Source organism: Columba livia, chromosome 9, assembly GCF_036013475.1.
Source record: "Columba livia isolate bColLiv1 breed racing homer chromosome 9, bColLiv1.pat.W.v2, whole genome shotgun sequence".
Lineage (NCBI taxonomy): Eukaryota > Metazoa > Chordata > Aves > Columbiformes > Columbidae > Columba > Columba livia.
The window spans coordinates 22,441,707-22,458,144 of NC_088610.1; the positions used below are offsets into that span (position 1 = coordinate 22,441,707).

General features: G+C 38.0%; 1 protein-coding gene across 5 annotated transcripts in view; it reads right to left on the reverse strand.

Moving 5' to 3' along the window:
• Nucleotides 1-16,438, reverse strand: part of STAG1 (STAG1 cohesin complex component) — a 174,395-nt gene that overhangs the window by 119,976 nt on the left and 37,981 nt on the right. For 3 of the 5 annotated variants that reach the window (XM_065073078.1, XM_065073076.1, XM_065073077.1), the window contains 2 exons: nt 14,092-14,225; nt 7,798-7,900 (listed from right to left, as the gene is read on the reverse strand). In XM_065073078.1, coding sequence (XP_064929150.1) covers nt 7,798-7,900; nt 14,092-14,120 — 132 coding nt within the window. In that variant the 5' untranslated portion in view covers nt 14,121-14,225. Of the gene's footprint in view, nt 1-5,983; nt 6,844-7,797; nt 7,901-14,091; nt 14,226-16,438 lie in introns of those variants that run through there. The other 2 variants (XM_065073079.1, XM_065073080.1) reach the window with 2 other exon arrangements.

Genomic DNA, 16,438 nt, shown 5'->3' on the forward strand with positions numbered 1-16,438 from the left:
CAAATGCAAGCCAGGAAGCTTAAAATAACCGTACAATCTCTGTGAAAAGTTTTTTGGATAATAACTGCACTTACGATCAAGAAGAATATGTCTTCTCCCTCAATGAATTTTTAAACATGCGCAAAGCTGCTTTTATCAGCAAGAAAGCTATCAATACATGAAATGTTTGAGCATTTTTGAGCTCCAAAAAGACATATCATCACTATTTAATAAAATGGCAAGGAATTAGAAGTAAATTGAGTCTTTTGAGATATATAATCCATGTGCTTATTCAATCTGGGTGACAGTAAACCATAAGCACTTCCACTAGCTTTAAGTACTGCTAAATGAAAGCAGGAAGGCAAGTTGATGCCCTCCACAGAAGCTCATGCAAGCCTCCTCTATACACAGTTTTTCTCAACGTGTAGTTCAAAGGGAAACATTAAACACTGCAAGGATGAAGGGTAAGCAAGTAGGAGATGGGTGTGAAATGCACACATCCAAAGGTAACTTGTTACTGGAAATGCCACCTACACTGGTGTGAATACTATGGACTAGCACGCACATTCTCAAAATGAGTAATGACAAGACACAAATGCTCGGTTTAAATTCCACTTTTGTCAGGTATCCTGAGGAAAGGTGGTGCTCTAAGCAAGACTTAGTTTGAATTAGAAGGGTGAGAACACCAGTGAGCTCTCAAAGAGGTACAGGAATAAGCAACAGATGGACTTTTGACAGAATTAGTGGACAAAGCCAGATTCTTCAAGCCCAAGTAATTATCTCAATATCCTGGACCTGAATAAACAGCAGATCTAGTACTGAGTCTACTTGAATAAAGTTTCTCTCTGGTACAGATTTTCTTTTGGACAATGAGAAAAATCTCTCACAGTGGAGAAACCAAGTCTTTCACTTAACAAAAGCAATTCTGCACCCAATCTGGGCTAGATAAATCCAGATGCAGGATCTGTATTGAATCCTGCCTCAAGAGACAAAACAACCAGACAAAGGATTCTGCACTGAGAAACTGAAGAAACTCACAAACTAGAACTTTCTGAGTTAGGCAGGGATTAACATAATCTTCAGGTGGAGAGATACTAGAGAAGGGTGGTCAGACCAGTGGTAGTGTCAAAATGTACTGAGTTGCCAAATGAAAACAGAAGTTACCAATTATTTTTTCAGATCTGTGCAGTAAATTCAACTGAGAACAACTAAAGCAGAGGATTTATACACACCTGCATTGGGAAATTCAGAAGTTTCAGAAGCAACTCTAAAATGGCCATATTGATGACCAACCACATGGTTTACCTGTCACATTATAGCTTAAATTAAAGCAAATAGGAAACACAATACTTACCCTGACTGTAATTAAACTAAAAGGATGACAATTCAGAATTTTGTAATAAATTAGCTAGATAATACTTTTCATGCCTTTAAAATTATTGTGAAAAAAAAGTGACCCACATATGTAAAATCAAGTAATAACATGAAAGTTAAATCACACACACACAAAAAAAAAAAGTGGCTTGACATTTCCCATTAACATACCCCAAGCTGATTTGATGCATTTCACAAAGAAAAAGTGTTACAGGTCAGCAACTCCACCTAACTCACCACCTTAAATGATGGCCTCGATGTGCATTCATACAGTGAGTAATTTAAAGCAATAGCCCATTTCTCAAGATAGCTGGAAGAAGCTTTTTAACCTTCCACTTGAATAAGATTGAAGAACTTTTCTTTCAAAAGCATCATATCACCTGGAGAGGCCCCTGCATCATAACCTTGTGTTAAGTGGAAAAATGATAATATCTGAGCTCTTCCTGAATTAATTCCCATTTAAAAAAGAAGGCTACCACACACTTCATAACATCATTGTGATTAACTAGGGAGAACTTCTTGGAAGCAAATAGTGAGTCCCGTGGTACCTTTTTCATCATAGAAACAAATAAGGTGCTCTCCATGAAAAGCTTCCATCCTGCAAATAAAGACAGATGCAGGCCCCCTGACATCCAGTGTGTACAGAGCTGCTTCAGCTGTAGTACATGCAGCTTAGAACATGAAAAAAACAAAACACAGAGGCAGTGTTGAGGAGGGGGTGTTGCTTTTTTCATCCTTATTTAAAAGCCTTTTAAGGGTTCTAAAAGTAATCTTAAAGAATCAAGAGAGTCTGCAATAAATGCTTGAAACACTTCTATTCTTTCAGCTGAGGCAACTGCTACAAAAAAAGAAAAATACTATTTCTACTGGAAAATGAAGAATAGATTAGATTGGCAAAAATACAAGGCCCATCCCATCAAAAGCTTAAAAGGAAAACTTCTAATGCCATTAAGACTCCTCCACTAGGAAGCTACAAGTGGCAGGATAAAGAAGTCTTCACATGCTGGCTGTATGTGCACTGCATTTCCACAGAACTACAGAAGGTCTTATTCACATCTGTTTTAAGGGACAGACCTAAAATACCAAGCTGAACAGGACACTGATGTAACTCACACCAAACAAAGCTTGACAACCATGGAAAAAAAATCTTCCCAGAGGATTCCTTCCTACTGTTAATCAGGATATGTATGATTTGGAACTAGAAGGAAAACTCAACCACCTGCAGTGTCCAACATCCATGCTATGAGACTAAAGAAGGCCAAGAGTTAAAATTTCACACATGAACGCAAAGATAAAGTATTGTGGTCTATCTCTTCCACACCAAACAATACAAAAGGACCCGAAAACAAAACCGTACAGTCAGTGCTGGGGACAAAAGGATCAGAAATGCCTTGTTCCTCCATCTTGCCTTAACAGAACAATCTGAGGAGAGGAGCTGGAGAAAGGCATGCTGCAAACCCAAGTATGGGGTGAGAGACACACCAGCAGAGATCTCAGAATTGCCACCTCTGGAACAGACAGACTGATGTTTCTTCTTGTCCTCTGAGTCAGAGGATAATCTTTCTACTCCTACTTCAATGCTGTAATATAGCCAGGGATCGCTCTCAATCTCTGACAGCTGAGGTTTTAGTCAAACTATTCTGAGCTCTTGGGAAGGTTAGGCCACATAGGTTAAAACAAAGCATACTGACAACATTAAACAGAGACCATTGATCCAGGAGAGGAGACAAAAAAGGATAGATAAATAACTAATCTGAGCCCAAGCCCACTAATGTGAAAGCTGCATCATATCATAAGTCCTTGGGCTTTCAAATCCCCTATCTAGAACAGAAAAGCCCATCCATACCTATGTATTTCAATAATGCAGCAGACAAAAAAAGGCATTTTTGGCCAGCGTTACTTTGGCAACTTCGACCAGAGAACTGTCATAGGTCACTTCTTGCATACACCCTATACAATTCACTAAATTTATATCCAGATGGCACGCTCACAGTATCGCATGAATACATGCACCAAAATATCGCACTGACTGGACAGATCCACCTCTCAGCCAGCCATACCACACGTATCTGGTCTACAAGACTCGGTGTTCAGAAGTGGACATGGGCAAGGGGGAGACCAGGTTCAGCCACTGTCAATGCTACGACAGGACATGGTGCAACTCCTGCTACATTCACAGCAACGGCCAGTGAGTTAAGGACCATCAAGTTAGATTTTGAGAGTTATTTTGAAGGACCAATGCACTTAATCTCTTTGTAAGCTGACTATCTAATCTACTCGGTCAAGTAGTCACTAGAACGGTCTCTTGCAGAAGTGGAAGGGCAACTTGGAAGGCAGCATTTTGAGGAAAAGAAGGTTCCCCAAAATATTAAGATTCTCTATGAACTGAAGAGTTATTTGCTACAAATGGCAAATCTCCAAATGAGGACCATCTCCTTACAAATCTGCAAAGAGGAATGTCTGCCTTTGGAAAAAAGTCTGGAAATCCTCCAGTAGTAGTAGTAGGCCACCTTTCTGGTTATAGCTCAAGTCCATTCTATAACAGCACAGCAAAAACCTGTTTAAAATAAATACACACATATATTTGATGAAGTACATTGTGCCCAGCTCCCTAATAGAGGCATGCAGCTAGACAAAACAGCACAGAAGAGTAAACTCTCTTTCCAAAAGAGGTCAATATGTTTACAGTAGATGTGTCACTGTAGCTGTGACAGCCTGAGGACATAAGCGAATAAGCATTTGTAAGGAGAGATAAAATCTTATTAGACCATAACATTTTAGTTAAGGGGGAGAAGGAAAAAAACAACCAAACAAAACCCACAAAAAAACAAAGAGTCTTTGGGCAGAAAAGCCTTTGTTTAGGTTTACAACAGAAATTTAAAACATCAAAGCTATGTATCAGCTGAGAATAACAGTTCTGAATTTAACTAAATATTTTAACCTGTTTCACATCTGAGACTAAAGGTAGGTGGTACCTGTGGAGGAAATAAAAATCATATTAGCAGATGGAAGAACAGCGGAAAAGACATCAGGGCTGCACCTCCTGGAAGAAACAGATAATTCACCTGAGAAAAGTGGATGGGTTAGCAACATGGATAGGTGAGAAACGTGGAGAAGGAAGAGGGAAAGTGAAATACAACATTTGCAAAAACAATATCTCAGCTACTAAGTTCATGACTTTTAACATCAAATAATGTTATAAATCTAAATTTAATTGCTTAGATTAGACTTTCCAAGGTGTTTGCATTTCTCCTCAAAGATACTAGACATTCCATTGAGTGTTTTTTTCCTTTTTTGTTTGGGATTTTTTTTTTTTTTTTTTTTTTTTTTTTTTAAGAATCTTATTTATTCCTTTCTATTGCTGCAGTATCAATTATGAAGGCAGGATTTGATTGTGTATTCAAACATACCATTTTGCTAAGACACCCAAAAAACTGTAGCAAAACGACCAAATTTCTAGATGAGGGAGAACAACAGATGCCATTTTTCTTGACTTTAGCAAGGTTTTCAACAGTCTCCCACAATATTCTTGTATGCACATTGGGAAGTTGTGATCTGGATGGGCAGACAACTAGATGGGTGGACGAGTGGTTGAACTGTTGGTCTCAGAGTATCGCGGTTAACAAATCATCCTTTACCTGAGTGTTGACAATGAGGGAGCACAACAAAAGTCTAACTGGAACATGTCCAGTTTCCCATCTTTATCAGACAGGCGGAGGGGATGAGGGAGTGTGCTCCTGTCAAGTGTGCAGATGACACCAAATTGGCAGGAAGACTGCTTAATGACATCAAGGGCAAGACTACTATCGGCAGTCTGGAGGATTGAGCTAACAGTACACGCAAAATTCAACATGGGCAAATGCAAGAGGAGAGGAATAAATCCCTGCACCAACACTTGGGACCCTGGCAGACAGCAAAGTGGACCTGAGACAGACACATGCCTGAGCAGAAAAGGCATCAGCACCCTGGGCTGTACACACAGGACTATAGCAGTGTAGCGCAGAATGTGATTATACCCTTTTCCTCAGCACTTCTTAGCCCATATCTGGAATACCATGTCCAGCTTTGGTCCTTCTCAGTGTGAAGCAGGTGTTGATAAACTAGAACAAGCTCAGCAGAGGGCTACCAGCATAGCTGGGAGCTGGGAACACTTCCCTGTGAAGGCTTTTTGCAGATGGTGGGAAGACAACTGACAGCAGTCATGAACTGAAGCAAGAAAGGTTTTGATTGTCTACAAGGGAGAAATTTTTCATTAAATAAAATGAAGCAGGTTGACGAGAGAGGCTGTGCAGTCTCCAGCCTTGGTGGGTTTCAAGACTAGACTGGAAAAGCCCTGAGCAATGTGGTCTGATCCCAAAGCTGACTCTGCTCTGAGAATGAGGTTGCAATGAGATATCCTGAGGTCCCTCCCAGCCTGATTACACGATCAACCATAATTGTTTCACTTTTATGAACCTCTTCCAGTCCTAATATACCCTTCTTGAGATTTGTGAAGTGGAAGTCAAGAGGGAAAGAGAAACCAGAATTGTGCAAAGTATTCAAAATTTTGGTAAGCCACAGTTTTATAAAGGACACAGTATTTGTATGTATTTTATTCTCTCAAGAGTTTTAAGACTGGATTTGTTTTTACCTCATCAAGTATTAAGACGATGCTTTCATGGAGTCATCTCTGATAACCCTAAGGTCTTGCTCCTTAGCAGCAACAGTCAGCTCACAGCCCATCACTTTATGTATGAAATAATGGACGCTTCCTCTGTGTGTTCATCAGTTTACAATCACATATACTTAATGAGTCTGGAGTTCTTCAAAGCATATTGTGCAATTACTCCTGGAGAAACTTGATAGCAGGACCAGTAGAGTGCTTCAGCCGATATTCCCACAGATGTACTAATAAACTCGGAGGGATGAGAAATGCCTTTGCAACATTCACCTTTCCAGTGAATGTGTGGTAGATACAAAACACCACTAGTGTTGCTTTAACTTAAATTCCTACAGTCTGACAGCCTTCTGGGTTAGCAATCAGATTGCATCATCCTCTTTTTTTTTTTTTAATTAGATCTGCAAAAACTCATAGATATACTAGTAAGATATTATTAAGATAATTTCTGATTTTGCCCTTTGCTTACAAGCTATATAAACAGATGACCCATTCTCTGCATGCTTCTCTAAACTTCCTGTAAAAAAACTCATGTCTGCAAGCAAATCTGTCCATCTGACGAAAAATAAATAGCATCGTAGGAAACACTGTTAAAAAGCTTTGAAAAATTAACGCAACACGCCCAGAAAAGCCCAGGATTTAAAATGTTGGCTCCCAAAGAAAGTTCAGAAACTGTCCCAAGGGGGAGTTTACTCCAGCTTGGCCAGCACACTTGAGAGGAACACATGGTTCTGGCCATTCTCACAGCGTCACTAGCCCACACTTGAGGAGTCAGACTTAGGGTGGAAGGTTTTAGGGTAAAAACAGACAAAGAAACACACAAAACTATTAAAAAATCTACTAGTGAGATATATATATACACACATATATATATATATATATATATATAGCACATTCATACTGGGCGTGTACTCGTAGACAAACACTAAGAGGAGAATCAAAACCATTAATAACACACACATAAGTTCCCACCAAAAAAATCTTATTTCACACGGTGTACTTCAAATGATATAATCAAGAGAATTACATCTGATGACCTAGAAGAACTAAAATGAAGGACAACATGACACACAGAACATTTTCTGTATTTTCCAATAAATCAGTTATTTTATAAAATAAACTAAAGAGAAAGCCTCCTTAAATACTATGTGTAATAGAGAATTGTTTCTGTATGATCCCATTTATGGGCCAGCAACGGGCAAAGACTATTGAAGAACAGCAAATCTTACAGAGCAGACATCAATATCGCCTGCTGCACTGTGCTAGAGAAGAGGTTGAAGCTCCCAGTCTATATGTCAGACACAGTGTATGTCAATTACATGAATTTTTAAGATGTCTTATCTTCCAAGGCATTTAGTTAATACTATGCTGCAACTCTTCCGTTCACATTAAGAGATCATCAGTTACTAAAAGCATGGCTCAGATGTCATTTGTCACTTAAAATCCATTACAACTTTCAAAGCAGAAAGCGGTCATGCTTACTGAGATTATTCTCATGTCTGGAAGAATGTTGTAATATGACAATAATAACAAGATTGTAATGTTCACGTAAGTAGCTAACAAAAGAAAAAATAGCTATTATGAGCTCATTTTTATGTCCCTTTTTAAAGACTCCAAACATTGTTTGTATATCAATCTGATAAATATTTCATACTACAAGTCTTCATAAAGTTTGACATAGGGCTCATTAAAAGCCTATTTATGTGACCACAAGATAATTAGATAAAAAACAGTTTGCAGTCAATTTTAAATAGATGCATAACAAAACAAAACTAAATTACACATACTGGAGGCCTGCCAGGACGGCCCCTTTTTCTTTTTCCTTTGACTTCTGATTCTTCAAGCTCACTGCCAGCATCTGAATGTGCAGTAGTTTCATTTGTAGAATCCCTAGGGGGGGGAAAAACACTAGATAAATTAAAATGATTTGAAATCAACAAGTAATCTATAACTGACCGATTAAGTATTTAGTCCTATGTCAGAAAAAAAAAAAAAAAAGTCAGTGTTAAAAGGCTTGCCACATTTATTCTGCAAACGAAGGAACTAAGCATTATTAGCCCTGGCAAAAAGCCTTACCTTTTTTATGGGCTAGAATTTTATTTTATAGACTGGAAGTTATTTAAATTAACAGCTTCTTTTGAAATGACATTACATTTTAAAAACTGGATATATTAAAACAGCACATTCTTAACATACCCATCCCACTTTTTCTAGTAACTACTTTCGAGCTGCTTTCAAGGCCCTGAGAAAGCAAACTGGAGTCCAGTCCAGCTATCACACCACCAGAACAGTTACACAAGTTCCCACTCGGGTTACACCATGTCTTTAGTCACACTTGAAGACAATGGTATCATGCAGCTGTTAATAAAGGGAGGATTAACACTGACCTTGAGGCACTAACCAGAAAACTTACTTTGATCTGAAGACATTTATGATTCTTGCAGTTAGAAAAACATTTTTACTTGTACAACGAAAAAACCTTGACATTGCTCAATGACTATTAGGAGAGAAGCCTGCAGTCACTCGTGTTTTAGACTTCAGACCATACTAAGCAGGGAAAAAACATTACCCTCATTTCTCCACCAATCACACAAGTCACATGCACAGTTACGTCTCTGCCTTCAAAACTGATCCGGCTGTTTGAAGAAACTCTGCTTGTAATTTATCTTCTGAGGCATTACATTTTGCCCAGGAAGAGCCCACAAGCAAAGCCATACCTCTTACTGATGTGCTTTTCTTTTCAGTTTGCAAGACTACCAGTTCATGACATCTATGTAAATTGAAGAGTAACTGTCATAATGTCCTGGATTACTCAAAGATGGGTCAAATCCAGCTCTAATCGGATATTTCTTGTAAAAAATAAAATCCATTATTTTATACAACCTCAAGCATAAAAGGCAGCATTAGTGATCTGGTTTACAGAAGCTGCTGAAGCTTCAGCAGGCCAAGTTCTACACAGACCTTCCACATTGTCTGGGGCTTTATTTTTGTACTTAGTTTTATAAATCAGGAAAACATCACAAATCTGTGGTAACACCAAGAAAAGCTATGTAGCAATGCAGAAAGATACAAACATAATTGCATCAGAATCAAAAACGTTCTGATACTTCTCTTTACCAAAATTACTGCATTGTTTCTAGATCTACTCTAACCCAAATAATTCTGCAAAACTATTACTAATTTTTAATATTAAAGCATCATTTTCTGATTTGGAAGCACAGAAACACTCAGGGGTGCACAGAATCCTTTACAAAAGCTAGGATGCAGTAGAACATATCTGAATCTCCTCCTTTTCTGAAAGTATCTTAAATGGATTATCTCTAAATACTCTACGCCTGAAAAAACAGAGCATCCTAGATTCAAAAACAGCATTCAAGTGCATTTGAGTTCCCAAATTATACACTTGTAAAACAGTATCTCTACAAAATGCTGAAAATTCAGGTTTGCTGTGATAAAAATTAAAGAGAAGTAGCTTTTCTGCTTCATAAAACATGAAATTTGAAAATCTCAATATTGAGCTATGAATTTGAAAAAAAAGTTATAAAAAGCCTAAAACCAAAGAAAAGAAACCCCACACATAGCTCAAAATGATTTGGTAAAATAGGGCCACACTGGCAAAAAGCAATATAGTGAACACAGCTGAAAACAATGCAGATGCATCTATTCAGCCTTTACTCAAAGAACAGCCTCACAATGACAGTCTTTTTTTTTTAAATAACTTTTGAATACAGAAGTGAGGAACCACAATAAAAAAATCTGCTGTTTTCTGTTGCTGTTGAGAAACCTAAGCCATTCTCCCTTGCTCTCTGCAGAAAACACAAGCTTCTCCCTGGTCTACACAGAACTATACCGAAAAAAATTATAGGTATTGTGTGGTCTAAGCAATACCCCCATTCCTGGGGAAATGCTATAAGCTTTGCTAGCTTACAAAACCACACCCCTAATATCATCAAGATAAAGCTTTTTCTCTATTAAAACCAGATTCAGCAGTCCTCCTAGGCAAATGGCTCAAACACTGGAGCTATATAAATAAATTAAACCGTACTATCTTGCACGCACCTAATCTACAGACAACTTGACTTTGCTATACCGTCTGGGTCTAGCAAAACCTACTGAGGTTTGTATGTTTAGTTCTGGAAATTTCAATTGTTTCCGAACACTGCAATGGAAGGAACACTTTAACTATTAACCACCTCTTCTTTGTCTTAGACTGTTGTCTTAAACCCAATAACCATGCTTCTCTAATATTTTTCTGGTAAAATTTCTCTGGCTTGCTGGAAGCCTTATGGAAAAGGTTCAATAAATCAGTACTAGGGGTAAGATTTGTCTAATCTAAATTTAAGACACATATAATGCAGAAAACAGAAAATCTTAATATGCAACATATCTCATGCTCAGGTCAACATCCAAAATTTGTCAGACGGTTTATGTTTAGGAAGTTTTCTTTTCTCTTCACTGATGGTAAGGTGATCTAGACAAGCAGCTCAAATATAAATGTTTAAAATGAAATAAGATGAATCTCGCCTTAATGGTATGTAAGGCAGAGAGGAGATTTCTTTCCAGCAAAGAACGTAAGTATGCAAGGAGTAAGGAGAAAATATCAGAAAGTAAGTTCCCTTCAATCCTCACATTATTTGTAGTAAAGAGACAGGATCAAGGACAACCTACAGTCCTTGGTTGACTTAACATTAAAATAAACATTATTTCAAGCAGCAGGGAATTCTGCCTGAATCATGCAACTCCTGCACAAAAAGGCTCTTCCACTGCGGCCTTGAGACCCGTCAGTTTGGGAGGTAGCACTTCTTGTTTCTATCAAAGCTCTACAGCAGCTCCAGCTACACACACACATGGCCTTTTTCTTCTTATTTCTGAACTCAGAGGAGGAATAAAGCATATCTTAACTGCCTGCAGTTCTGTCAGGTTTTTAACACTCATTGAGAAGAGCATCTGGCCAGCATCCATCTCCCTCATTCCCTACACATCTTGCAGAACTGCTAAAAAGGAATTTATCTGGTGGCAGTCATCCACATCTTAATAGATCAGAATTGTCCTCTCCCTATTTTATGTGTGTGCGATTAGTCACCTGAGGGGAAAACTCAGGCTTAGTCACAATTTATCTTTTCCAAAGCTGTTGGGAGGGAAAGTTATCGCGCTAAGGAGACTTGCCTCATCTAAGAACAGGAGAGGCTGTGGTGCCTTAGACCAAGCCTTTCCTCTCTAAGACACCTTTGACATGATAGAGACATTAAGAGAATTAGGCAGAGTGTTGGAGACCTACAAGACTGGGGTGAGCAGAGTAAAACAGACTAGTGATACCCCCTTGTAGGGGATAAAATTTATTCCGCTTTTCTTTCTGGTTTCTGTGGTGGCTAAAACTTCCCAGAAAACCAGCAGTAACTCCAGAATCCCTCCTGAAAATTCTGGATATTATTCTGAAGTTGCAATAACAAGCATTGAAAGTAACTATATGCTAAGGAAGAATTAACAGATTACTGGGCAGCCCTTTACCATGTCATGCTTCTGAAGAACATATTTCTATAACATGGTAAATTTCACATCTCTGCAAAATAAATCAAAACAAATTCACCTTCCTTATACTATTTACATAAAGCCCTAACTATAGATCTTATACCATCCCCCTTACAAACACACCACACCAAAAACCTATGTTCATGTACCAGTTTTTTACAAACAAAACCACTTCTATAAGCTTTTATGAAGTTGCTGAGGTATCTCAAGGTTCTTGCGGAGATAAATTCAGTAATTGCTACCACCAGACTCAGCCTTGTGAAAAAAAGCATTCATGAAGAAAAACGGCTAAATGCACAGGCTCATGAATCATGGATGAATCAGCTCTCATGGTGGATCTTCAAAATCTAAAGAGGAACATGCCTCATGGCAAATGTGAGTCATCCCATTGAGAAAAGACTCATAACAGTCACCCAGGGCAAATCCAGAGGTTTTTAATCCCTACATCTGAAACACCAATAAGTGAAATCCTGTCTTCACTGCATTCTGAAGACACCTCTATGAATCCAGAAAAATTAAAGATTTCTCCTTTCATGTTCCCTCAACAGAGAAGAATTTGAGCAGAAATATTTGATATGGTCCTAAGCAAAGCACATTAATACTTCAAGTTGACTTTAGGACCCTTTCTTTAAAGCGGATAGCCAAAAAGATTAGAAAACCTTATGAAAAAGTAGAAATAAGGCACAGGAGTGGCAGATAATAATAATCAATCAAAGCTGCTTATATAAGAGCTAGAAAAAAAAAAAAAATCTTGGCTTTTTCTCTGTGTGCACCAGGGTTGTGGCTTCTCAAATCTAAATGTGTGAAGCTAGTACCCCTAAAACCAAATATTGCTTAAGGTTTTCTCACTCTTAGCCAGACTTCTTTCTGATCAAAGTCTGGTTGAGATCTATTGAATTAGTGGTTATCACTTTATTTGATACCTTGTCCACACTCTAATGCTCTGAGGCTCAGGAGAGTCTCAAAATCTTTACATGCAAATCCTGATAATTTTTTTTTTTGTAAAAAGAAATATCTTATCTTGTTTACAAGCAACCAAAACTATATGTATTACTGATAACTCATCAACACTTCACACAGTGGCATTAAATGATTCCCAGCTCTACCAGAAAAAACAACATAGCTGGTTCCCTTCATTTTTTAACATCGCATAATCCTGGTGGCTCACAACTATCTTCTGAATAAAGAACATGCCAACATCTTTAATGTCCCTCAGTTTTTTCAGCTGGTGTGCAGAGTTAACAAATCTATTAATATGCACTTTTTAACCTTAAACTCTACAATATTTCATTCACTTCTTAAGGCCATTTAGCTGCTTGAAGTGGGAAGGAGAATACCCCTTTCCTACCACTTCAGTGACAAAATCTCCCATTTTTTTGTCTTTGGCATGTTTCACAAACACACTCTCACTCCTTGAATGTGGCACATCCAGGAAAACATGGACTTAGAAAAATTTTTTCCACAAAAACCCGCCAAGGTAACCGGACGCCCTAGGGCTCACGCTCCCCACTCAGTGCTGGCCATCAGGGCCATCCCGCTCTCCAGCCACCTCCTTACCCACAGCGGAAATTCACTTCTTTTGACAGAATTTTTAAAAATATAAGAAAAAACTGCAACGTGAAGCATGTTATTAAGGTCAGACAAACACCTTTACAAGCTTCATGCATAGCTTCCAAGCAAAAAAACACTGCATAATTACTGCATGCATTTGGTGCAGGCGGTGGCTCTGTGAGGAGCTGCGGGGCTGCCCAGTGCCAGACCCAGCCAGTTCCAGCCGGTTCCAGCGGCTGCCCCTGTGAGAAAGGGCTGAGGGCCAAGGAGACAGCAAACGCTTTAGTTTTTGCATCTCACCATCATCCGGATCTTTTTTAATTGACAATAAATTAATTTTTCCCAAGTCTGTTTTGCATGTGAGGGCAATTAGTAGGTGATCTCCCTGGTCTTTATCTCACCCCACAAGCTCTTTTATCTTGTTTTCTGAACTCCATGTTGTTCTCATTTCTAAAATTCCTTTCTTTACCCAATTTACTCTCTAGCTCCTCTCAGTATAGGCTTCAAGTCTATTCTTTCCAATAGTTCACTTCATCCAGGCTCAGTAGCATTCCCATTTGTATAAGCCACTATTTCACCACAAGATCAAAACATGCTAATGCCACCTGCTCTCTGCAACTGCGGAAGCCAAAGGCTTTTTGCACAATAAATATAGCTCATTGTAAGAAAAAGTACACAACTGCAATATACAAATATAGAAAATTATGACTAAAATCCACACATTTCTGAAATCTCACAACATTCAGAAGCATAGAAGTGGCAAAGATCTTGTTTTGCTTTTCACAGTAAAGTTAAATCTCCCAACATATAAAGAAAAAATATGTTTTAGATTGTTTTATTTTTTACACAGTTTACAGCATATGACAACACAGAAGGCCTGGAACAGTCACACTAATCTGCTACTCTCTCAAGCTTGTGTCTTATCCTCACCATCACTTCTCTGCTTACTTCAACCTTTTTAAAACCTGAGATTTCAAATACATAGAGAAACATATACTCACTGTAATACTGGCAAATCTGAAGTAATCATTTTTGCAGCACTCTTGAAAGTAAGACCTACATAGAACTTCTTCTCAAAGTTATTATAAGACAACTACTCGGAAACCGCTTTCATGAAAAGAATGTCAAATCCAGTCTGTAAAAGAGAGGAAACAAATTGTTAGATGTGATTCCAAAATAGTCATACATCAAGAAAAAAAAAAAAACATGGTCAATTTTGAAGTGGCATCACTATTAAGCCATATGAAATTCAGAATGGACGTCCCCAGGACAGCTTAATCATCATCTTGCAGCCAGTTTTTACAATTCTGTTTAGGCAACTTTAGTTTATTATTATTTTAAATACACAAAGTATTTTTGTATTATCTCCTTATTTGTTTATGGTAACTCTAATGTAAATACCTATACAGAACTCTGAAAATTTAAATAAATGAGATATATATATAAACATAAGCAACCAGAGAACGTGATGATCTAATCTTAAGTAATTCATTTTCTAGTGGCACAATAGACTAAATGTCCAAGACAAACCTTTGGTTTAATGATAAACCGTCCTTCCTAGTTCTGAATCAAGACAGTTTTTTGTGACTGAATTTCACAGAATAGTCAGAATCCATGCAAGTACCTCACTGCAACAGAAAATACTTTAACCTGACAAAACCAAAGCTGTAAGTTTAAACAACAAACTAGACTGCATCTGTGGTACCACTACACCCACTAGTAACATCCCTCTATCCAGAAGACTAATCAAGGAGTTGACTAATGACAGCAGATGCGACTTTGCCACTAAATAACAGCACAATGTGACAGATGCACTGATCTTTGATGTAATTAACACAGAGCTGCCACCCCATTCTTCCAGAAAACTGAAGTTTTGGAGAAATTGAAATTATTTGTTCCATTCTCCTCTTTCACAGATCCACAGTTGTGCAATGGCAACGAATATGAAGGAGTTAACTGCACATTTTTAAAACATGGGATATTTTAAATCTCTTCCATTTAAATACTTGCTTTCTTTTCAACGGGCAGTTTTTTCTGTGTTCTACTAGCTTTGCACAAGATAGCTGGAAAAATCAAGCCAGAAAAGGGCTAACATCACCAAACACAGTATCTAAACAAAACAGCACCAGTGTGAGCAAAACACTACAACACGTGAGGTATTATTTTCCATCCTACTATATGCACATCAGTATTTATTTACCAAAAACATAACTGCACAGCATGAACAGACTTTTTGCCTCTGGTTATTACACTTCAAATTAGACTCACAGATGCACACAACTAGTTCTTCCAGTACTTACTACTTTGTGCTACCAACAGTTTTACTCACAGTATCTCATCAACAAATCTACATTTTTCACTACATACTGCCCTCTCACTAGCCATTTTTTCTACTGTATCATTAGCAAGCCACTTTGCCACTTTGTTCTCAAACAAATGTTAACAGAAGTTTGTTTGGAATTAAAGTTGCCACTCTAGCATTAATGGTTTAAATGGAGACGTTTTCCACACCAATACACCAGGCTGGTGTGAAAGCTCTCCAGTGTCACCGTAAGACACAAGCAATCTGAGTTCTTCATGAACAAAAACATTATATGATATGCTATTTGTGCTATTTCCATAACAGGATTTCTCCATTAGAGACACCAGCCATTACTATGTTTTCAAGGATGTGATTACTCTTAACAGGGGAACGGTATGCCCACTCAACAACATAAAGCAACCATTTCAGACACCTGCAAGAATTTGTTATAAACAAACATAGCATCAGACTGGATTAAGTTCTGAGTTGATTTCCTACACAAAATAAAAAAGGGAATGTTCAAATCTCTGAAATGGAGAGGTTCGCTACAATCAGCACAACATGCAATCACAAAATTAATATTTAGTTATAACATAAGAAGAATACTTAATGAAATTCTGAAGAAGAAAGTTTTTGATTACGGCACCAAGCCTATCAGAATTGAAGGAGCGTCTGGGTGATGCTATTGGTTGTATGATTTAGTTTTACGTAGTCCTGTGAGGAGCAAGTACTTTGGACTCAATGGCCCTTACGGGTCCCTTCCAATTTGAGACAGTTTGTGATTAAGCTTCCGATGTACACATTTTTGCAATACTGTCCCTTGGTTTAAAACAGAAGTATATTTTTGTACACACATGCACTCACACACACTCTTGCACAAGGTAACTAGACCTCAGAGGAAACCCATCCATCTTGGATCTTCAGATTATCCAATTCTAGCAGGATAACGGGCATCAATCTTACTTTGCAGAGGAGCTTTCAAAAAAAGTTCAAGAATATTTATGTGCGTTTCATGTGAGAGATTCTCCACAGATGTTTAAAGCATC